At 38.4% G+C, this 25,601-nt stretch overlaps 1 protein-coding gene across 6 annotated transcripts in view; it reads right to left on the reverse strand.

Moving 5' to 3' along the window:
- The window catches only part of OFCC1 (orofacial cleft 1 candidate 1), a 190,313-nt gene that overhangs the window by 117,881 nt on the left and 46,831 nt on the right, over nucleotides 1–25,601 (reverse strand). For all 6 annotated transcript variants that reach the window (XR_003529499.1, XM_027654185.1, XM_027654187.1 and 3 more), the window contains 3 exons: nucleotides 13,143–13,210; nucleotides 9,932–10,055; nucleotides 7,551–7,790 (listed from right to left, as the gene is read on the reverse strand). Coding sequence is in view for 5 of the 6 variants with exons in the window: in XM_027654185.1 (XP_027509986.1) it covers nucleotides 7,551–7,790; nucleotides 9,932–10,055; nucleotides 13,143–13,210 (432 nt within the window). In the remaining variant the exon portion in view is untranslated. The remainder of the gene's footprint in view (nucleotides 1–7,550; nucleotides 7,791–9,931; nucleotides 10,056–13,142; nucleotides 13,211–25,601) is intronic.

Raw genomic sequence — 25,601 nt, forward strand, 5'->3', positions numbered from 1 at the left:
GATTTCAAGCTCTCCCTGTTTATGTTCAAGGCCAGTAAAAAGGCAGAGGGAAGGGCATTCTTGGGAAGTGTTGTGTAACTTTGAAATTTATAAAAGGCCAGAGGGGAGGAAATAGAAACATAGACTGAAGTAAAAGTAAAATATCATGTTATTAGGGTTTTCCAAGAGTCCGTATCTATCATCAGAATGTCCTGGAATAGCTGAAAACTTATTTCCTCAGCTTTCCATCACTGCCTGTCTTTGAACAGGTAACTGAATACAAAATAACACACAAATCAGAGAAGTACCATACAATGCAATATCATTTATTTCCCCACTTTTTTTTCCCTTTCTCTATCTTTGGAAAGAGACAACAGACCTTTCAAGCCTGATATAAGTCAAATGACTCCTCTCCCTGACTCCTCTGCCTGCAGCTTGCAGATCTCCTTAAGCCTTTATGCAGGACCACCATCTTTCCAGCCTCCCTGATAGCGGCAGAACATGGACCAGAAGCTGTTGGGCCGCAGCACACAAGTTTAGGCTCACGGATGATCCACCTGGAGCACAGGACAGCAGTATTTGTAAGTAGGCAATTTATTCACTACTTTCAGTCCCACAGCAGTGTTAGAGAGCAGGATTCCTCCTGACATACTGTGCCAAATCACTCCAGTGTCTTCCCAGATTTGCAACAAGTGCCCCAATGGAAACACCTGCCCTCTTCTATGCTACCAGAGCAGTGATGATTCACCACTGCCTCCCTTTCCTCCAGGAGAGATAATTCAGGTCATACTTGACTCCAGCAGCATCGCATGCAGCACAACTACCTTACACCAGAGGACCAGAATCTGGCTTTTTATCTCTTCAAATACAGGGGAATAATGTTTGCATTCTGTGAGCTTTAGCCTCTGCATCTGTTGCTAATTGTCCTAGCACATCTGCTGCTAATTCTTTTCTGTTCTTGGACCAGCAGGGAGTAGTAATGTATGGTACAGCCAGCTCCAGCCTCCCTGTGTGCTTCTGGTGATATACCACTGGCCTGGGTGGATTCTGACCTCATCCTGCAAGGGAGAAACCATCTTTGTAAGAGGAAAGCAGGAAAAAAGTTCCCTCTCCTGCCACTTCCATCTCACTTATTTATTCCTGAGACTGATTTCAGCACGATCAGAGCATGAATTTCCTGGGATAACATGGGCCACAGACACAAAACAGCAGAGTTTATTTATTTTGTGTCAAGAGGACATCTGCTTTGCCCAGAAACCACTCAGAGCCAAGGAGTCTCACGAAAATGTGGCTTGTTCGACATGCAGGGCTGAATCATGCAGCAGTGTCACTTTGCCTGGCCCAGGCCCCAGAGCCAGAACAGGCAGCTTCCCTCTCCCTTTTGCTCCACCAGCTACTCCATCTCAGGTGTCTTTCTTGATGCTGTTCTGGATTCCTCATCACAGCCTCTTCATCCGTTAAGTTTTGGCCCAGCCAGGAATGCAGCAACATTCACTTCACCAGGGAAGGAGTGCCAATGCAGAGTTCATGGTCCTTCAGCATTTCCTAGATGGTCCAAACCTGGTCAGGCTCTGCTCTCTTTCCAGGGGCTCAGCTACCACTCACCAGCAAAGAAATAGGAAGACCAACTCCTGAGAACAAATCCCTTTTTCCTTGTGTGGTCTGCTCAAAAATTGCATGTTTAAACAGGATCACTTGTTGTTCTTTGGTGGCATAATGTACTCTTCCCATTTCTGCAGTACAGCCTTGCAGCTACCCTGATGATCCTAAGTTCACAGATAATAATTTAAAATGTGAAATGCTTTAAAACCAGATATATTAAGGCAAAAAAATTACAGCATCTTCTGAGGGTGTTTTGCTGACTCCTATGACTTGCAGATATGGACTAAATCAGAGTGTAGGTCCCTTTCCACAGCTCAAGACTGTCATCTCTGGTGTGTCACAGAGCTGCTCCTTTTTTTCAAACTCTGAATTTTTTGTTTGAGCAAGCATTTATTTTGTACTTAGTGTTCTCTGTTGTTTGGAGTTCACTTGGAGTTAAGGATACAGGCAGAGGCTGCATTCTGCCTTCCTGCCAATTTGCCCCAGATAATATATGACTTTTGTACAGCTATTGTGTCCTACAGCTCACGTCAAGCTCTCTTACAGATATAATTTTCAATTAGTTTGGGAATAAGCCATGGAGTGGTCCAAAATAAAAGTCTGGCCCCAGACGCTCCTGATTTTTAACATATGTCTGCTAGATTTTCCAAAGCAGACAACATATCTTACCCTAGTCAGATATGATGCATTATAATGTGGGTCACATTTCTGAGGTCTTTAGGCAATATGTATTGGTATAAGCTGACAGAGCATTCACAGTACATTCCAGCAGGAGATTCCAAGAAGTCCTTCACTGGAGGACAGTGATTAGACAACACATGAAAAGTAACTCCAATTTGCCAAAAACAAAATCTAGGATAAGTAGTGACCTTTTGAATATGTAAATCAATTGCACAATGCTAAATAAGGTAGATACAATAGATTCCAATATGTAATAGTTTTGTAATGTAAGCACACCAGACTTAATGAATCTCTCAAAGTCTTCACACGTTGGCGGAAATGGAGCCATCCACATTTGGGAAGTCCATCTATGGGCAGCAAAGGTCTCCAGAGATACTACCTTGCTGCAGCTCTTGGATGGAACAGGATGTGAGCACAGCATGGCACTGGGCCAAAGCAGATCCCTGTGATGCTTTCTGCTGGGTGCAAAGCAAGACAACAGACTCATGGCCACTTGGGGAGCAGAGCACTGTGGAAGGACTAGCAGCCAGTCCGAGCAGCATGGGGCCCATGGCCCCACAGTATAAGCAGTGACCAGTCCCAGGGCTGCTGGTGGCTTACCACAGAGATCTATCCCTCAGAATGGTACAGTGACACAGGGCTGTGACACAGACGGAAGGGAATTGCTCTGAGAACATGCATTTTGAGGAGCTGTTGCGAAGAGACATTTAGCAAATGGCAATTGAAGACCAGACCTCCAACAAACTCAGATAAATAAAATAGAAGTAGTTATAAGTATATGTTCCTGCTGTGTGAAATAAAAACACCAAGCCTGCAGTCTTCAAATAAATACAAGCACCTGTATAGGCTTAGTTCTTGAATTTACCAAAAGGTTCATGTAGTGCCTTATCATCCCAACTACAAATACTTGCATTCAGGGAAAACGTAAGTGGCTCTCATTTTGAAAGTCATCTGGCACTGCCAAGCATTATCTTTTTTTTATATTGTATTAAACTCTTATACTATATCCTAAAAATGTGTCTGAGAGCTAGATGTTCTTCATTTATGCCAGCATTTCACTCAAGAATAAAATAAACGGTGGAGGGGGACACACAAGGAAGGGAAAGTTTGTGGTCTACTTTTGCTAATGATACCTAGTTTTGTAATTATTAAAAGCATCACAGACCTTAGACAGCTGCTGACATACAGAAAATAATGTCCTTGAAACTGTTTGTTTCATCATATTTTAAGAATTAATACCTTAGGTCATGTTAATCAGTTTATGATATATGTAGTTTTCAAAATGCACTTCAGGGAAGAAAATGCTGGAAATGACTAATAAAGACATGAACTTTATTCATTGTATGTCTAACTCCAAATGTGAACATTACCAAAGCACTTTGCCATCTGAAGTATTTAGGAAGCCTTAAATAAAAAATAAATCCACTTCATTCAGTGAAATAGAACATCCTCTTTTTCCAAGCAAAAGAGTTCAAATTTATTAATTTTGGGGCCATATTTTAAAATGAGTGTCAGCCCCTGCTAGATGACTACATGATAAGTGTCCTGAAACTTCAGGAAAAGGCACTAAATTTTTCACAGCATTTGTGTTTCATTTTCAGTGTAATAAAAATATGGTGCCCTTTTAATAATGAATAATAGATTTCCTGGTATGATTTACATGAGTGGATTAAATGTCATGTTTGAAAAGTTGCTGTTTTATTCATATTGAATTTCCCTCAAGTAAAACAAAATGGTATCCAGCTACTGTTATAATATTGCTAGTACCTCGCCACACTGATACATAAATATTAACCAGTTGATATACTTTTTAAAAATCTTCAGTTCTGTGAACTGTTCTGTCAGCAATGATGTCTTTTCATGCATATGAACAGATTTAGTACTATCTCAAGTTCCAGGTACATTGGGAAAAATGTGTAGCACCAGTGCTCACATACTTCTGGCCCTCACACTCTTTTTGCTAAAGTACCAGTTTTGAAAGGCTCTCACAGAATAAGGACTAATGCCAAATGGGTGCAACTGGACCAGGATTAAAAAGCAGTTTGGGTTAGCCCAACACTGACAAAATTGTCCCTATTTCTGCTCAGCAGTGCTGGACTGACTTCCGAGGTGTCTGGACAGCATAACGAATACTTTTTAAATGTCACTTGCAGGTAACCTCATTGACTTGTGGTGCTCTTTGCAACAGCTGAAAATTTCCTATCTGAACTTCCCATTCTGAACACTTTCTAACAGGCAATATTTTTTCTTGAAAAGTGCTTCAGAAATGTTTATAATTTGTTGCAAAGAAAGAGGAAATAAGAACATCTTCCTTAAAGGTTCCTTCCCTGTAGGCAAAGTTGGCAATGTACCAGAAAATATTTTGGTCCCAATAATTGAAATTATAGCTGAAAACATTTTTTTTAAAGAAGAGAAGCTTTTTTGCCACATTCCAACTTTTGTTCCATTGAAGTCAATGAATATTTTGACTCTGAAAAGTGAGGTTTTGTTCTTATTGTTGTAACTGTTTCATAGAACAATTTTAATGTCTACTGAACTAACCTAAGAAAAGATGGCAAAATAAAACCTCAATCACTTTCTTTTTCTGTGTAAAATTATACTTTTGCATACTGGAACTCATTTGTGCTCTTCAAGTCATCATTAAGCTGAAAAATGCAATCTGGACTTGCTAACACTTGAACATAATCCTATGGAGTAAAACAGTGCTTTAAATACACTGTGAAAAAAAATGTTTACTGACTACTTAGGTCTTATCTATAATAGTATCTTAGCCACCATGAAACAGCAATAAGGAAGTTATACTAGCAAAATCCTTGTTCTAGGTAAAGATGATACAGTCACACAGACTTTACCTATCAAAGCCTAAAGTCCACTTGCATAAACTAAATATATGAAAATATCCTATAAATGATGAGTCTAAAACAAGTCCCATTCAGATTATGCCGTTTGTTGCTATTTCTAAAATGGTAAACAGTCATTTGAAACAGCAATTGCGTTTTATCACAATCCAAAGCATTCATACAAGTTTCATTTAGCATAATTTAAATTAAAAAAATTACTCGTTTGGCTGTCTGGCCTTACTGAAAGACAAATAAAATTCAACTGCAGCTATTAGGAGCCACTGTCTAGTAAGTAGTCAGAGGTTATTGGGGAAGTAGGTTGACAAACTAAAAGGGAGGACAATGAAGGAGTGGAAAGAAGGGAAACTGGCAAGCTGGAGCAAAGAACATTGATTAATGAACAGAAAACATTTTTGAAAGGTCGGGTGTGCAAGTCAGACTAGCCCTGAGGCAGATCTAACTTACATGACCAGCACTTTCTGTACGCAGCAGGTAACCCACGCTGACACCAACTTTGCCGACATGACAGGGTTATTATTTTTGGAAGGATGTAGTGTTCTGGAACAATTTCTCTAATATATTACTTAAAATTAAGCTTTCCTTCAATATCAAGCATGCATGTCTTCGTTTTCACCATGTTTACACTGAACTCCTATCATTATTCTGGCCAATGAAAACAGAAGCGTATTCTGCATTTGCGAACACTTCTATTTCCCACCCCATAATATATCCCAGGGTAGTAGTGTTGTGTCCAAACCCAGATGCTCATGTGAAGCTCACCATTAAGATGTCACTACTTACCCCAAGTTTTCTGGTAGATGTTAACCATCTGAAGCCTAAAATTTGCCTCATCTCAGCACAGACCCCAAGGGTTTCTTCTGAAACATATCTTAAGGTTGTGCACCAATACCGAGGTGGAAGAACAGAAAGGTAGAGTCATCCAGGGTACAATACATCCCATGTCTTCAAAATGAGCTGGTGGAGAAGGTTCTCTAATATTATGACATTAAGTTTTTGCTGTCCATTATAGAATTCTGAAGACAGGGAATTATCAGAAGGTCATTTAATCCAAGTTCTCCTGGTCCTGTATTTTAAGTGAACTTGCCTGCGACCTGCATGCTGGTTCACTAGACTAAAATTGAAGTTTAGTGAAGATGCTAATCAAATGTCCCCTGTGAGACCCAAGAGAACTTTAAAGCAAACTTGCAAATGCAAGAAGCAGCAAAGACCTAGGAGAAACATGATGTTGAAAGTAAGCAGATTATGCTGGAGTCATTCAGTCATACTGTCCAGTCTTCTCCTTTCAAGACAATACATAATCTCCACGGAAAGTAACCAGGATGCACACATCCTGCCTAGGAAGGAATCACAGTTCAGTGATTTCTCTGACAGATGCATATATTTGTTTTAACATCATGTGAAAGTCACATTCACAGTTTCCCCCCCATATATGTGATTCCTTTCACACCAATAGCTGTATTACAGACACTGTTCACTATCTATTACAGGTGATAAACAATTAAAAAGTAGAAAATGTGACTTAGTAACACTTTATAAGTCACAAACTCAACATCTGAAATTACCTATCCACAAGTAACTGAAAGCATCAGTGGCGTACATAAAGGTTTGCTATCCCAAAGCTCTTTGGGATAAGGACTACCCGTCTGTTCTGTATCCATGCAACACTTTGGACAACAGAAGGTTTGGAGGAGGAAAACTACCATTCAGGTCATACCACAAAATAAATGATTGAAAGCAGAAAAAACTAGTCATTCTACCAATGTCTCATAACACACACAAAAAAACCCCACCGCACTGAGAGAGATGAAGATTGTTTTTCAAACCGTAAAGAAAAGCTTTCACGTGCCAGAGGGTTTATCTGAGACCAATGTTTCAACCAGCACTAGGCATTAGCTACAACAGTGAGCAACTGACACACAACAATCCTGCCATGCACAGCATGCTCAGGCAGGAAAATATGTGTGCCTCAGTCACAAAAGACAGAATAGAGCCTCAAGTGTTTGGGCTCCTTCCAAAATAATCCAAATGCTGCTTTTTTGGCAAATGGGGGTCAATGGAGCTAAAAACTCACAAAAGGATTTGGGCATTCATGTGTTTATATACACCCACTCGTTCATTTATTATTCTAAAGCTACTTTACAGAAATCAAATTACAAAGCTGACAAGCTGCATAGATAAGAGAGAATAAAAGTAAAACTTAAAATTAGCTGACAACACTATATGATGTAGCATATATTTGGCACTTTTAGAGTGAGTGATGAGGGTTAACCTAGGGGAAAAAAATTGCACCTTTCTAAATTGTACCTTAAAATATTAAATAAATTATTAACATGATGGAATGCATTAAATATATAAGCCTAAAGGAGAAAGAGCGGATGTGTTTTAACTTTCAAAGCAAAGACAGCATATTTATGAAGTGTTGCTTACTGTCTGGATACTTTGTCCAAAGTAGATTTCAGTGTTGTAGAAGTTTCCATCATGAGTAACAGGCTGCGTTGTCCTGGCCTGAGGCTGTTCCTTCAGTTCAGGTCTCTCCACTAAGCCACCACCTAAGCGGCTCAGAACACGAACTTTGAGAGTGTAGTGGCCTTTAGGGACCTTATCTTTGACTCCCCTCAGGCATTTGATGTGAATTTCTATTGACTGAGGCTTCTTGGAGTAGTCAACCTAGGGAGAAGGTTCCGAGTTACTAACATGGGCTGAGCTGACTTTAATCATACAATTAGCAAGAACAAATTTCTTCCAGAAAACAAACACTGAAAAACAGACAACACATTTCTTGTTCAACCTGCAATTACTTATTGCTAGCCAAGTATCTGCAATTAGGGAGGTCAAAAGTCATAGAGATGACAGATAAAAAAAGCAGTACAAATACTACCCATAAAATGTTGAGCATCCTTGGAGGGAAGGTAGAGCTGGTGAAGTATGACACCAGAAGATATTAGATGGCAATAATAAGGCAGAATTAACTGGAAGACAATACCTTCAAAAATATAGCATGTTTTGCAAGACAGGCACAATATTTGATGTGACGAGCAGGCCACAGGCTCAGAGTGAAAGACAGGGCAGGCCATGTTTTTGCACTAATTATTAGCCTTGCCAAAGCTATTAGTGCTGTGTAAGATGCAGACTATCCTTTTACCTTCTGATTATCATATAATCAGATTCTCTTAAAAATAGTAATCAAAGTGCAACACATGTAGAGTTTTATAACAACTCCCTAAAGGCACCTTTACTCCAAGTCCAGACAGAAGGAAACGTCTGCTGGTTGCTGTTGACAAGATGTTGTCTGAGTTACAGAATGTTTAACATGAAATAAATGCTGTGTACCAGAAATGCTTTTCTGGTGCTTTCCTTGTGTACTCAGCTTCTCAGTGTGGGGGTTGGCTGTGGGGAACAGACACGACTGTACAATCCTTACACAACCTTGCCTGAGTAATGATGTAAGGTTTGTCCCACTACACCAGAAGATACTTCAGTGCTGCCCAAATGCAGGGATAAGGCACACAACAGGGAGTCCCAGTTAGGCTCCAGTGTTGACTTGAATGGATAAAATTGTTTCTACAGTAACTAATTATTTAGTGCTTAAAATCAGCAATGCTATTCCTCTTTTCCCCAAGAAATCAATTTCTTCTATTATTTGGAAAAAAAGACTAGTGATAGATGTCTTTTTTTTTCAATTGGTTATAAGAACCCACACTTCAGAATCACATGGCTACCTTGGCTACTTGGTTTAGTGGTCTCACAGTTTAAGCCTGCAGTAGCTAATAATCTCTTCTTTAATCCTGTCTTGGATTTATTTTGGAAGAGATAGCATATTTCCATATAGATAGAAAGCTTCTGGAATTAAATTAAGCAGTTAAATAAACAGCTGAATTTGTTAAACTTCTTTTGTTTCTCAACACAAACCATACTTAACAATTAATCTGAATGACAATAATTTTCAGCTTAATTAGAAAATCTTAATTAACAATGAAGATTTAACCTTAATATTTTTGGTTTCTGAATCATATATAAAAAAAATTAACATTATGTGAATAAATAAGACAATCTTTTTAAACCTCAAGGCAGGATTACTGATGCAGGCAGCCTTCGTTATTAAACACATTCTAAATTAAACGCCTCTATGAATTTTATACTGAAATATATTGTGATAGTTTTGCATGCCAAATGTGACATTTTGTATTTTAGATTCATCTTCTGTAGTAATTTTGGAAATGTCATACAAACAAAGATTTTGTCATTTACCAATGGAATTACTATGCATGGCCGGTTAGCCATCTCTTTTCTGGCTCTTCTGGTTGTTTCAAGTCAGCAAGCCATAAAAAATCTTTATCTCTCTGAAACACAGCAATTTGGAAGATAATCGAATAGTGACTGGGGGGCAGAAACGCCAGTCTGAGGAATTATACCACAATCTCTCTTGCATTTACAACCTTCCTCAAAGCGAGTGTCAGTCGAATAGGAAAAGGAGATAGAAGATTCATCATATTTCAAGCCTGTCTCATTTGCATGGTGGCATAGCTGTCTCATCTCCTGCTGAAAGACTTTGCTTGGCCAGCACTGACAAACTGTTTTGAAGAACTCTTGCCATGCCCAAATGATTCATCATTAATAGCTTTAGACATTCTCTTTAAGCATATGGTTACTTTTGCTGGAAAGCACATTTTGAAACCCACTAAATTCTATCCTCTTAAACTATGAAAAGAGAAATAAAAAAAAAAAAAAGGGAAAGAAAAAAGCAGTACAATTGATCCAGTCATTTAGCAGTTCACGTTAGGGAAAAGAGCACTCATGGAGAACCTCACCTTCTCACAAGGCCCTGCTGCTGCTCCATTTAATCCAATATTCACACTTGCAAGGTTACCAAAGCTGGCTATCATTTCTTCTTCCTTTTCATTCTCTTCTGTTTTCACTGGCTGACTTCCCAATCTGCAGAAGTCAGAACGAGAAGAAGAACAAAAAAGAAATGAACTACAATGCATACACAGAAAGCACTTGCTGTTGGAAATACATCAGTTTGATGTTTTCCTTGAACATTTCCTAAGACTTGCAGGGCACTCAGAAGAAACAACAGTTTGCTAAAGCAGAGAAATGGCTAGGCTTCAAAAAGCAGCATAAAAAAATAACAAGACCAATATTTGTCAGTCTGTGCCACAGGTTGACATAAGGAACCTGAAGTTTCAATGCCTGTCTACAATCAGCTCTGTCTGGCATTGGGGCTCAGGATCTAGGCTGAGAATATTAAAGTAGGAAGCCATTGCTTCTGCTGACACTTTGAGGACTGATTGACAGCTTCAATAAACTTGGACAGGTTTTTGGAAACCATTGAGTCCTTGGGGACTTGATGGCTTTAAACCACAGAAAAAAAAATAATTATATATATAAAATCTTACTTTTTTTGTTTGTTTTTCCCACCCAAAAAAATCTTATATATTTATATCTAAATCTTATGTCATTTAGAAATCTTCAAAAATATCTTATTTAATAGATAGAAAAATTAAATATATAAATTATACATCATATATATACACTTATATGCACATGTACAAATTTTCAGCTGTATGTGAACCACTAAACCTTCCTTGTCATTCATGTGTTAACTTCTTGTGTATTTAAAGTGATTTGGAGGGTAATTATACCAACTCAAAGTTGTTGGGTTTTTTTGGTTTTTTTTTCAAGAGTGATCCGTGTAGCAACACAGAATGCCAGCAAATACAGCAAGAATAGCCCTACACTTCCAATACTACCCTGCTTAGTGCACAGGATACACAAAAGGCACAGTACCCTATGGAGAAAATCTTGTTCCCAGAACACAGCAGGAGCAAATGTAAAACTAAGACATTCACAAAAAGCACTATAAAACTGTATGGTTTGGCAATCCCATCCCATCCATCAACAGGCACAGAACCATGAGTAATTCCTCTGTCCCTACATGGCATCAGTATCTTAATATTGTTGACCCTAAGTAAAAACATCTGTAGATGTTCTGCTGGCTTCAAAACACATCAGCTCTTGCTTCTACAACATGCTTTAAGAGGCCAGGGAGGGTCAGCTGGTCGTGCCAGTGCTGGTGATGCTCCAGCCACACTTGCAGGTGGAGGCGGGGCAGGCACAGAGAAGGACATCGTGGGTCTCAGGAGCTGGAGGCTGAGCAGGCTGTTCATGGCTGAGGGTCAGCCACATGTCATGCTGCAGGTCAAGGGAGTTGCCTGCAGCATACTGAGAGGGGTCATATGGAGCCAAGGAGAAATCACTGCATCAGGTAAGGTTGCAATGCAGTATTAGCTTGGGTATATACAACACAGGCATCAGAAAATAGGCTCTCTTAGGTTGCCAAGAAATGTACTGAGTTTTTAGCCACAAAAGAAAATGCTATAACCTGGTGTTCATTAAAAAAAAAAAAAAAAAAAAAAAAAAAAAAAGAATCAAGGCTCAAAAACATTTCCCTGGACTGCACTTCTGAAGCATTCCTGCAGCACTCCTTCAGTATCTTCTGACTTACTTTTGAAAAATTCGACAACAGTGTCTTCATTCCCATTTTCTTTCTTTGCATGCTAGGTGATGATCTGAGAAGCCTCCACATTTGTAAAAATTAACATTGTTCTTCATCAAGAAAATTACAGAGACTGTGCAATCACGATAAACATCCCAGAGTCATGCACATGTGCTAGTTAGGTAACACATTCTCCCCTTCTGAAACAGATGCTCCTATCTCCAAGATCCTGGCACATTGCTACAAATCAGTTTCTATTCTTCTCAGACCTTGCCTATTTCTTTTGCCTTTTTGTTTGTTTGTTTGTTTGTTTTTTAAATGTACACATTTACATCAGTAAAATTACCACTGGTTCATAGCAAAACTGCTTTCCAGATTTCTCTACCAGTAGAATTTTATCACATAAATGCCCAAGTAACAACTGAATCGGTCAGAAGGCCAGTGTAGATGCCAGTGACAATGAAGTATATGGAAATTTTGCCCAAGCCAGGACCGATGAGAAATAAGGACAAGATTCCAGCGCTAAGGACTGAATACAACAAGCACAGGGTCAACCACCTTTGAACTTTTGTTCTCGAGCTTCCATTAAGTCAATTTGGCTCTAGCTGTCCTAAAAGGATGTAACAGAAGGTGAATGAATGGCACTAGCTAATTCATAGACCTGAAACATCTGAGATATTAAAGCATTCTTCTTGAGGAGAGAAGTTGTTTGGAACTTTGTACTTACTTAGTTTCTCATGATGGAAATAATTTCACTTAATTTGGTTAGAGTTGCACTGACACAGGGGTTCATTAGGACACCCATTTGCTTGCAATTCAATTTAAAATTAAATACACTTTGTTGTTGATTTTATTACTTTTAAACTACTGTATCTATTGCCTTTATTAGCTGCTAATACACAATTATGAAGGTAAACAGTTTTCATTACTGAACATCAAACATTTAAATAACCGCATTTGATCTCTTTTAAAGTTGCACCATTTTTCTCCTTTCCTTCCTTTTGCTGGGTATTAGATTGAAGAGAATAATTTATTCAGCGAAGTTAGACCCTTTTTGTGCTCACCAGCCCACTCATCAGCTGTCACAGCAGAACATAGCTTCCTTTGCTCGATTCATGAGGGTTATTTATTTCCTCCATTCATTTCTTTACAGGAAATTTGATGCATGTATTTATCTGAAGGTCATATATAGCTTGATCACAAAAACTTTGCTCCAATTCCTATTTCCTTCACTCTCTGAAGGGTAATTCAGTGGCAAAGATCAAAAATGCTGGGAGAAGACATTTGGTCACCTTTTGAAGTGCACTGTATGTAGCACTTAAAAATTACAACCCAAGCTAAGTATCCAAAAATGGAGGTAACCCAAAACACAGACCTCTTTCAAATGCAGAGGCTTAATTTTTCTAGGCCTGAGGTCTTTCGTTTGGGAGAAGTTCTATTCATTAATATCTGTGAAGCACTGAAAGATCTTTAGAAGGAAAGCACAATAGATGGAAGCACAAAGTGGTTCTTATCTGACATACCTTTGAAGGAGTTCATGAATCCTGGCTCTCCACTTTTGTTTCTTGCGGTGAGAAACTTCCTTGTGGTGCTTTGAGTCCCACATGTCAAGAAGAAAAATTAAAAAAAAAACAAAACAACCACAGAGTTTGTTTCCAAATGTACAGAAAGAACATGGAAATAAAAGCCATAAATGTGAAATTTTCCAAAGCTTTGTCTCAGGTCTTCTGGTTGAAGGTTTTCAGAAGCAATGAGGAATTCTAGCAGCAGTAATTTTATTTCATTATTTTTTTCATAACTTTTTTCCATGTTTGCTGCATTATTTCCAAGAGATACTGAGCTCTCACCTTATTTTAAAAACTTTTCTCATACAATGTGTATTTCCACATGGTAGTGTTCTACAGTCCTTATTTTTACAACACCTAACCACATAGTCATACATAAGCATACATAACGTTTATGCATGTGCAAATGTGTCTGTACAGACACACCAAAATACAACACACAAAGCAGGTTTAGGCATAGACCAGAGAGCCCTCAACTTGCCTCAATTCACTCAAAATCTTGATGCCTTGTCTCATCAGGTTTGTTTTGAAATGCTTGGTAAGAGGGACTGACATTTTTGGAGGTTGCAATCTGTAGGAGGCTAACTCACGTATGCAGTCCACTGCCTCAACAGTTCTGAGCTCTCTAGCATGAAGCTGAAGGGCCTGAAGTTATTTTACCCTTGCACATCAAGCTCAAAAAGTCATTCCATCAAGAAGCCAGCATCCACACCTATTAAACTGTGTTCTCTGTGAAAAAACTCAAAATGATAACCATACTGAGGGCTGCCCACTCATGAAAACAAAATTCTTCTCCTTGATCTGAACAGTACAGAGATCTTGCTGAATATTCAAGAACATTTCTCATGTCTGGATCTTCTGCTGGTGTCCCTGAGATTGACATAAAACATAGATACAAACTACCAATACATGAGAAGGCTCCCTATTGTATACCCTATACAGTCATTTAAACAGTGTAAAATTATGCTCCACTTCTACTGTCACTGTGCCTCAAAGGTAAAAAATCATTTTGGTAGGGAGACAGTGTAATAGTCAATGGAGAAGAATTCCCCATCAGAGACTCCATTTATGACTGTTTAAGTCTCTCCTTTCTTCCAAATCTCTAAATTTTTTGACAAATTTGTGTCAGTTTTAAGGAAACTTGGGAATCTCTGCTGAAGACTAAGGCAAAGCATTCCACTTATTTCCAAAACTAAAATTGTCAGAATGTAAAGACAGACAAAAACAACAAAAGCTTGTGCATGTAACCCTTTTAATTTAATCCTGTAAAATTAAAGCAGAAACATCATGGTTGCCTTAGACAACAGTGGGATTTGTTGGTAGTCCCAGCAGAGATCCTCCGAGATGGATGCAATAAATCCTCCAGGTCAGGAATCACACATACGTGATTAAAAATGTGATGCAACCAAACTAGCTCAAAGCAAGACCTTTCACTTCTCCACATGGCAGTTGTGTCATGGACAATGTTTCCTCCACCACTGCTCCTCTGCTAGTGGGAACCAGGCCCTCCTGCTCCTGGACAACATTTGGCTGAAATTCACTAGAAGCCTCTGGAGCAGGGAGCAGGACCCATTCTTCTCCCATCCCTGCAAATGCTGGCACTGATTTTCTTTCCCCAGCCTGGTAAATGACCTCCTATGCCACTTTCTCAGGAAGGACTGGGAATTGGCTCTGCTCTGGAGCTCCGCTCCAGCAGAGCTGGTAGCTGCCTGGTTAGAGCCATCAGACCCACCTCGTGACACTTCCCACAGTCCAGTGGGGGCTGCAGTCATCAGGAAACATGTCAAGAGCAAGGACAGATTATTCCTATGCTCTCTCAGGTGTAGGGAACTCATCCTGGTGGCAGCAAAGACTAAGCAGCAAAGGCCACCACTTTCATCACCCCTGCGAGATGTAGGCACCAGGCTGCCATGGCTGGCACATTTGGTCTGACACCCAGCAACAGAGCTCAAAATCTCTGAGAAGGTTTAATGACAAAAAACACTGATGGAAAGATTTCATGTGTTTCCAGAGTTTGCTGGTAGATGGAAAGGGGTTTCAAGTTTTGGGCTGAGGTAGTTAAAGCTAAATTTCAGAAAGTGGGAGGAGGGCTTGGTTCACATTTTTTCTCCAGGATGCAACTCTTGGTGATGACTGTGGAAGCAATTTTTGAGGTGGCCACTTAATTAAGAAATAAGATTAAATAGAAAATTCACTTCATGTCTTCATGTAAAATATCAAGTAACCATAATATTGCAACAACATTCAGACATTACCAGACCAGGCTTACACTGAGACAGTAGTAGAGAAGGTTTTTTTAAAGAAAAATTGATTTTATTACCAGACTCCCACAGCTGTCCAATCCCCTTGTTTATCTTCCTAATCTTAATTAAATAATGAATATTCAAAAGAAAATATGAATCTGTATTAACTGAACTGTTTTCTGTCTCTGCCTCTGAAGTGGCAATGAGAGTATGATTTAAAACTATTTCTTCTGGATCTTAGTAAAATATTTGTCACAGTGTGTCATGATAATTTTTAAAAAGCTCTATCATCTACCTAATAAATTTTTTAAGTTTATTCAAATCTTATTGAACAGGAAAAGTGCAATGAGTCATGGTTAATATTTCTTTACCTATACCAAGAAAAAAAAATTTATCAAAAATTCAGTGCTTAGGGTCCTATTCAGAAAACCTCTATGAGTCTGTAATACATCTTCTACATGATTAAAAAAGCAGGAAACTTGCTTTTAAATGAATTATTCACCACCTTGAATAAATTTCCATCTTTCCTATTTGCAAAACCCCAAAGTCAGTTATGTAAATTTTAACCTACACTAATTACCTCAGGGGTGTGCAAGCTAAAGGAAAGTAGATGCAGTAGAAAAAAAAAAAAATCCCAGACATTTCCATCACCAGGAAGCAATTTAATAGAGGAAAAAATGTGTAAGTTTTCTAAAACAGAGCAGCCCATATAATTTTATTTTTTTTAAAATGTGTAATAGTCATTGCTGCAATATCCCTTGAATCAGAGATTTACTGGAATAAACCAAGTGCTTTTTCTCAATGGCATATACCATCGCACACATGGTAGAGTGCTTGTTTCTCATCATGACACTGGCATTGTCTAGACTGCAACAACAACCCATTGTTGACAATGGGCGTTCCCAACAAGAAGGCATGAAATGTGGTTTAGCTTCAAGTCTGTATAGACATTGAGGGCCCCTTCAGAAAATAATTGGCTAAAATCTGCGAACCACTGGATATCCTTCAGAGCTCATCCGGGATGTACTGGAAAAAGCAAGGCGTTGTTTGAAGGCAGAAGGGCTTAATCACAGCACCAATTCCTATTCTCCATCCTGATACCAGCCCCTGCTTTAGCTGTGAGCCCGCTCCTTCACACATCTTTCTCAGTTTCTTCGTATTCTCTCTTGAGGTCTAATTACACAAATGGCCTATCTACTGATTTCAAAGAGCATGATCAAGACCACTACTTGAAAAAGGTCTTTCAGTCTGGGCTCAGTCTAGACACACAGTGGTGTGTATTGTTTCTGCAGAGACAAGAACCTGACTCAATACCATTAATCAGTGCTGACTTGCCGTTTTCAGTATGAAACTACTTCACAAGTGGCAGAACTAGGTTGTAGAATACTTTTCAATTTGGAAAGAAAAATTAAACAAAACCCCACCCAAACACATCCTTTCCTCTTAAAAGAAAGACCACAAAATTCACCAAAGCTTTGAAGCAAAATCTAATTGGTTTTCTATTGTTTAGCAAAAATGGAGCATTTAGGGAAAATATTTGCACATACACATGCACACACGCACCCCTTTCTTGTCAGTCCTAGTACTGTTATTACAACCTTCTGGTGAGGTACTTGCCCCACTGCAATTTGAAACAGCCAGTGGAGCACTGGCCCTGATGAAATCCCACTCCCTGCAAGGAGTGCTGCGGGGATCCACCTTCCCACAAGTCCTCCTCACCAGGTCAGGGCATAGCAGAGGCAGCACTGAAACACCACCAGTGGGATCTCCAGCAGCCTTCCACTGTCCAGAGGGATCTCACATGCGGAAGATCCTGATGCTTCCCCTTCATTCCACTCCTTGAGATACCACACTGGTACATCACAGTGCAGGTAGTGCTGTCTTTTTAGCAGTAAAAAGATGCCCAGATAAAAGCTTTTACCTAGAATTTTCATCTCTGCATCCTAGTATATTTTTCAGTGATGGAAATGCTGTCCACTCCATTTTTACAGATGGGATAAGCAAGAGCTTACCAAGCAAAGCTTCAGCAGAACTAGAAACAAAACCCATGTCTCTAGTCCCACTGGTGCCACCTAGTTCTCCCCCTTCACAGTCTGGCTGCTGCATGGAGATTTACTCCTAATGACTTCAATATCTAATGCACTGTATACCACAAAATAAATAAAAATGAAGAACCATTTCAGATGAGGAAAAAAAATATTGCAAGAAAAGTTGACATTCTTTTCAGGTAAAGTGAAATTTTGACAGACTTATCCTCTTCGTGTTAACTATAAGGAGATCATCTGGAAAGGAGGCAGTGAGTGGTAAATGGAATGAGTGCCCTTCATTGAAAATAATGAGTCAATAGCTGCATAGACGTGCTCTGAAAATTGCACTACCCATTCCCTGTTGGAATTTGTGTGACCTTGTCATGGAGATGGCCACAAACCCGAAGGTAAACTTGTGCTAAAGCCTGGACATATGGTAGTATTATTGATGTGCACTCTGCCAAAAAATGTGCCATAAACTTTCAAACATGTTCTTTAAAAGGAAAGAAAAATCAACACAGAAAACCCCCCATGACTTTTGTTCCAAATAGAAAATTAATTTACTGTTCGTAAGAACAAAATTAAAAACTTAGACAATAGAGCATTTTATAACAGAACTCAAACCCACTTTTAAATTTGATACTGCAGAACACAAAATGAGATTTACTTTATTCATGCTACAGCCTTATTATACTGAGTAATACAGATAGATTTAGTGACAACTAAATGATGATTTTGATAAATTTGTAAAGCACTGCACTATCTCTAACAATGCAGTGAAGACTGAGATAGCAATCAGTACAGGAGGGCAGTATTCTGCTACCAAGATGGATGCTTTTGTAAGACATATGTATCAAAGACACTAATTTTGAACAGATATGGAAGCTAGATCCAGCTGTAAAGTAGGTGTGATAAACAAGGACCTGAATTTCCCCAAAACTCAGAGGTGCTTTCATTCCAAATTTTGATCCAAGACGATAGTACTAACAAATTAAAAGAACTTTAATCACTTTGCTTAAGATGAATTGAGAAAACTCTGAAGGGATGTCTACTGCAGAGCTACCCAGCTTCTGAAAAACAAAGATTTTGCATCCCCAGTCTCAAAACAGAGAACTCATTCTTCTCATTTCTGTCATGCTGTTCACAGAGGAATCACGTGTAGTTTCTTCAGAACCACTAGGTTCTGATGCTTCTTATTCCACAGTTGAGAAGGTGTAGCTTCAAGGTCATAAAGCTTTGATGTCCTCATCTAAATCTAAAGAGTATTTTTAGCGTATGTAAAGCCATTTATCAGGATGTCTGACAACCATAGCCAAGAACTGAAAATATGCAACCCTGAAATGGCATTTGCCATTGAAAAAGAGACTTTAAGCAGAAGTGTATTAGCCTGTCAAAGTTCCACAAGTTCAGATGTCTCCAGATTAGCCTAGAAATCACCAGTTACTAAAAAGCTCCATGTAATCTTAGCCTAAATAGTAAGATATAATGGAATACGCTAACAAGATATAACAGAAGATACTAACCACATTTTATTAGGGAACACATTCTGTCCAGTATAAACTCATGTAGCACAAGTAATATCAGTGAAAACCAAAGTGAACTATGCCAATCTATAGATCTAAAATGAATAGTTTACATTAACAATGAAAAAGAAAAAGTGTTCGTAAGCCATGTAATGAATTTCAGCATTTTACAATCTTTTTCTGCTTTCTACATACTGACAACAAATCAGGACACAAACAACTGAAGGGAAACTGAAAGGAAATACTGATTAGAAATACTGAGACTTTTTTTGTGGTTTTCTCCCATTCTTCCTTAATTTAAAAATGTTTGTCAATTTCAGCACAGAATGTTTTTATTATTTTCAAAGTCCCCCACGAAACTTTACTCCTTTAATCCTCTTACCCTTCCCCAAAGTAGGTGTCCAATTTTAGGTCTGTTTCGAAGACAGGGAAAACTTGAGTCATAACAACTAATTTTCTTGTTACAGCATCCCCCCAAAAAACTCATGTCCAGGTCTGAGGTTACAGTCTATTTCATCTTCCTGAGTCCATATTATTTTTCCTTACTGTCAATAAACCAGTGCCTCACAAATTTGTCTCTATTATAATTGTAATCAAAAAGCACAGACCATAACTTTATCCAATAACTTCCATTTGTACTGGCTCTCAAATCTTCTATTTCAAGTATGCAGATGCATTTGAACACTTTATAATTAAAAGAGACATTCACTTACAATTAGTATATGAAAATTAATTACAGAGAGGAAAAGACCACTTTAAGTACAGTTTACTGTATGATTGTCTTAAATACAACAGTGGCAATGATAAGTTGCCATGCCTAATGATTTTTCTCTGTAGAGAACAGATTTCCTCCTGCTAACCCACATCCTATTCCATCTCTCTCCTGAAAGATATAGGTGGAAATTGTTTCACATATTCAGCTGACATCCTTTTCTGATTTGAATGCTGGTATGAGCAATTGTATAATAACATCATACTATGGGAAAAAAATAGCTTTAGTATATGTTCTCATCATAACCACTTAGTCCTCAAAGCTGCATCTTGTCTAAGGATCTGGCACAGTAATGAGAAAAAGCAACTCTGCTAACAGATTGCTGGCAGGCTGAATAACAGTGACTATTTTCCACCTTTGTACTAAATAAATAAACATGCATGTAAAGCAACTGGCCTCTCTTTCCCAGTATTTCTACATCTCTCAACTTACAGATGACCTGGTTATGTTTTCCACTAACAAACTAATTGGACAACTCCAAAGCCCTTAAAAAGTCTTATTACACATGGAAAGCCCAACATACCTCAAGAGCAGGGAAGTTAGACTAGACAGCCTCCAGAGGTCTGGTTCTTCCCCGCCTGAACGAAGCTGTTCTATGAAGTAAGGGTAAAAAGTACCAAACAGCTTAGGTTCCATTCAACAAATTCAGCTCTACTATAAGACTGCAGAAGCAAAATGTTCCAGCATTTAGAGCAATTCCTTTATCTGCAGCTCAAAATCTGTGTAGTCTTTCAATGCTGCTAAAGAGTCTCCTTTCATAAAAGCTAACGAACATTAGACTTAGCTACAGCTGTGACTACAGTTTAGCTCCAAATGTATTAAAAATACAAATAAATCAACCCTGGGGACATAAAATAATTCTTGAGAACATATGAGCAACTAAAACTTTGTTTTCCTTGTATTTATTCTTTGCATGTTTGTGCCTCTATTCATCAGTAATAGTCACTCTTTCTTTACAATCCTCATCTGAGTTCTGCTTCTTTTAACAGGTGGTCAGTACTTGATGAAGTCACTTAAACTTTATCAGGACTTGGCGATCACTGATTCTCTTTGAAGAATCTTTCCAATTGCTTCTGTTTATTGAACCATAGAAATGGACTTCCTTACTGGAGTTCATATTAGGATAATGAGCCAGAGAGCTGACCAGTCAGATTACCTTAAGCAGTAGCAAATGCAGTATCATCATTTACAGTAGCTGTAGGATTCATTGTTCCAGCTCAATAGAATATCCAGAATTACTTCAGTTGCTTAATTGCCCCTCTGATCTTAAAGTGTGAAAGAACACGATAAAAACTAAGTGAACTCATTTTCAATGAAAAACACAAGAAATATAGAAGATTTTCATTACTTCTCTTTAAATATTTACTTAACGAAAAATCCACATGATCCCTCAACAAAGCAATCAGAAAAAATTATTATTTAAAGGAGTAGCTATATCAATATTATGGGTATTGTGGTAGCACAGTGACAGACTATTTGCAGACATATAAAACAACTTTTCCAGAGTTCTGCTTATGGTGACAATAATTTCCATGCTCCTCATGGAAAAAAAATTCTTTTAAAAAAAAGTAAAATGCATATCTGAGTGTTCAGAAGCAATGAGGCAGGAACCTGAGAAATTTTGAGGGTTCCCAGGATCCTACTGAGGAAGCAGGAGCAAGCCCAATAGAATAAAGATATTTAGAAATCTCCACTTGCCAGCCTACAGAGTTGAGAAGTCCCCTAGCTACATATATTGGCATCTTCATCAGGCTTTGGGTCTGCTGGATGGTTGCTGACACACATCTGAGGGCCATGGACACTCACTAAGCAGAACATCAGAAGCCCAGGGGACAGAAGCCCAATATCCCAACCTTCAGGAAGTTCACCTTGTACTTTTTCCCCTAAAACATAGGTTTCAATAAAATGGGTTTTTTCACCAATCCAAGAGCAGTCTGTCTGGTAGAACTATAACAAATTTGATGAGCTTAGGCTAATTACAGATTTCAAAAGAAAATTAGGTGCTAAAGAAGATACACATAATTCCTACCATATCACACAAATTAAATGGAAACCATTACACTAGCTGATTGTAGAGATGCTTTGACACTCAAATAATGAGTGTAGCATATAGTAGCTTATTTAAAATGAAGTCACCCCCTTTTAAGGCATGAAACATTGCCAGCTTCTGTACTAGACCTATAATTCTCAGGAAAAAAAACAAGGAAGCAAACAAACAAAAAAAAAACCAACAAGAACAAAAAAAAACCAAACTCATTAACATATGACATTCATTTAAAATATTGGTAAATATCAAAAAGTAGTCAGGTTTTGGCTGAGGAAAAGTCACCTCCAAAAGTCACCTTCAACTCTGCATTACTATTAGGTGCATATATTCCTACAAGGATTACCCTCATGAAGAACAATCAGAATGGATTTGTACAATGCTTATGAGACTAAAGCTTTGATGAGGGGAGGTCTGCAGGTGCCATCAGGATATAAACAATCTTGAAGATCCCTTCCAACCCAAACCATTCTCTGATATGATTGTATGACAGTATTATCCAATGGGGTATAGCATGAAAGTAAATGTGCATTGGTGTTTTTTATCACTGAGGTCTGATCCCACTGATTAAATTTGTGATTGCAGAGCAAATTTATCATCTAATATAGTACCAAATTTTACCCATGTGCTATCCACCATTAACCAAGGGAAAACTGATCACTCCATCATCATATAAATTGATCTCTGTGACTTGGCAAGGAGTCAGAGCACTGATGATAATGACCCTTTAAGAGTATTAGGTCTAACACCCTGAGGCATTAACCTTTGTTTAACCAAAAGGTAAATCTTTTGATGAAAGACAACATTTTATTACTATCCACCTGCAACAAATAGCTCATTTCTTACTACTATAACTCAACTGCTGGTACTGAAGAGCAAAATCTGCACTTTACTTTCAGAGGCTCTTGAGTAATTCTCATTGAGGTCATGGATCAAAACTGATTATATAGTTGTGATGATCAAGTTCTGCAAGGTGCTATGCCTTGCTCAGAGGGCTAAATGCACCATCTGAAACCTGTAGAGAGCGATGGGGTCTGTGAATAAATTACCCTTAGTAAAGAATACTGACCAAGTTGCAGGAAGATGGTGGCCAAACAAGAAAGATGTTCTTGGCTCTTGGGCAGTACTGATTCTTTCAGTCACCCAACTATTATTTTTTTCAGAGAAAACCTACATAAAACTGAGTAGTTGCTTTTATTTTCTCAGTTCAGAAACAGCTGGAAATCCTAGAGTTGGTATTTTTCCATTGCATTTAAATTAATGTATAGCAAAATTATGTTGCCAAAAGCCCATCAAGTGCAATCTCACCCCAATCAAAAGTGTTTGCTTCATCCTCATAAGTCTCATGTTTTGAGAGCACCTCATCTTTAATCAAACGTGTTAAGTCAGCATTATGTCTTTGCATATTTCTCTGCTCTGTGTGATCAAGTTCTGCCCATAAGTGTGTGTCCCCTCATTGTCTCATAACAGATGGCTTTCTGTGGCACTCTGCATACCCAGGCTTGGTTATACCTGCTCAGTTTCTACCACAACACTGTCCCAAAGTTATGATTTTCCTGCAACAGAGTTTATTTTTCTTTATTGAAAGCAAATGTCATTACTACTTTTGAAATCCTTAGACCTACATGGCAGGCCACAAGAAGCAGCAGTGCTTTCCAAATTTAATACTTCTTAATGTGTTTGTTAACAGAACATGGACATCTGCTTAATGCTTTCTTTACAAGAATCTATCAGGTCTCCCCTTAAGTATTTCTTGCCAACCCCAACTATCAGCTTTTGTATTTACAAAACAGGACGTAAAGTTAGAAACAATACAGCTTGAAGTTCCAGAGCTAAAATCTAGAGTAACCCCCTTTTTCAAAAAAAAATACTATTTTGAAAAATGCATCTGCTCTTTCAAAAACTTTGAATCGTGGTAATCTCATGCACCAAGCTGCTGTTGAAACAAAAGCCACCCCTTTTTTGTAATGCTACAAAATGGAGAAGAAAAACAATGAACTAAGGGATACATAGTTGATGCATAGCTACCCTCTTCATGCCAATGCTGCCAGCAAAGCTCTAGTGTAAATCAGATGCCTCACTGGAGAGAATTTTTGGCAGCCTAAAAATAAACAGCAGCAGTCCAATGTATTTCTAAACCTCACTTATAAAACCAGTCTCACGTACTATAAACTCTCACTTATTATTTTTAACCCTTGGGCTCCCATGTTTTGTTTTCATTTTGTCAAAGCAAAGGAACATGAGAGAGATGTCTATTAGACTCCTCTCAGCCTAAGGGTTAATTACTCAGTTTTGTAGACATTTGAAAATATTATGCTACCTCTAATAGCAAAATTGATAGAAGTTTGTTTCAGGCTCACTTTATGTCATTATGGCAGATTAAATTAACTAATCATAAATTATGCTGGCTAAAGTACATCTGCTACTCACTAAACCTGCAGAGAGAAGAGAAGGGGTTTTTTTCTACTGAATAAGAAGTAAATGCCGCGCAGAAAATTAAAGACTTTTACAAACCAATAAACATATGTTCAAGCAACAAAAGCTGGAAGAGACCCAAAGATGTCAGGAACAGATTCTGAAGACCAATGGCAGCAGCCTAACACTGAACCTGTGGCTGCTGTGGAAAGGCACTGACACTGCAATGCTGCAGGGGTATATCCACAGATCAAAGAGTAAAGATGTACATTAAAGAATAAAGATCAATTAAACAAGAAATAGCATGCTCACATTACTGTTAGATGTCTTTGAATACCAATGACATGATGTGCATGTTTGCAGGCTCTACTTCCCATGTCACCTCTTCCATTTTCTGTTCAGAGAGGCTGAATGCATCATTTCTGTAAGCTTGCAAGGAAAAGATGGATGTAAAGATCACTGATCTAGAAGAGAATACAGATTTTTCAGTGGTCCTCTTCTTTCTCTCTGCATTGCAGGATGCAGATGTGACAACTGATACAATATCAATGTGACTAAATTCCTTAGCAGGGCATGAACAACTGAAGTTAAAGATGTGTCAGAAGCATGGAGAGAAAGAACAGGTATTCAAGACCTCTTCCTTGCAGTATAAAGTGTTGAGTCCCTTTCTGAATGCTCGTGGTAGACCAGCTCAATCACGTTAAATTAGGTTTTTCTTTGTTTTGTAATAATATAAGGAAGAAAAGCTGTATTATATTGTTTTACATGTGAATTCATATATGCAGTTGTCAGTTAAAAAGCAGGATGTTGTTTTGTGATGACCAGATATATTGTTTCTGTCTAGTAAACAAACTTCACTGAACAGCTCCAAAAAGAGTCCAGGTAAGATGATCAGCCTCACAGTGACCATGTCTAGAGGGAGTGTAAACAAAATATTGTGTTTCTTTAGGTGTCACAGAGGCTCATGAAGCTCTGAGGGCATCTGAATAGCCCAAGTATAGTTATAGTGTGAACTCTCAACATATTATAACCTTCTGGAAAGGTGCAGCACTCTCTGTTCCCCTATTCCTGGATTTATACTCCATCAGTCCCTTGAGGCAGATGAGGCTCTTAGTACCATCTGAGTCCTTTTCCCTCATGTTTCCCTCCCATTTCATATTCTCTGAACAATATTACTCATGCCACCTTCCACTCATGATGCATGCAGCTATAAAAAAGTCTGAAGGAATGAAATATAGCTTCAGTATTTAGAGGAAAGTAGTAAGGAAGAGAATTGTCCCTCACCAACGCGCAAAGGAAATTATAAGGTTTAGTCCTGCAGTGAAAAAAAAACCTAAAAAACTTTTCTGAAAATAAAAAAAAGCTTAGATCACCATCAGTCACTGGATAACCT

This window comes from Corapipo altera, unplaced genomic scaffold (genome assembly GCF_003945725.1).
Source record: "Corapipo altera isolate COAL_440 unplaced genomic scaffold, ASM394572v1 60, whole genome shotgun sequence".
NCBI lineage: Eukaryota > Metazoa > Chordata > Aves > Passeriformes > Pipridae > Corapipo > Corapipo altera.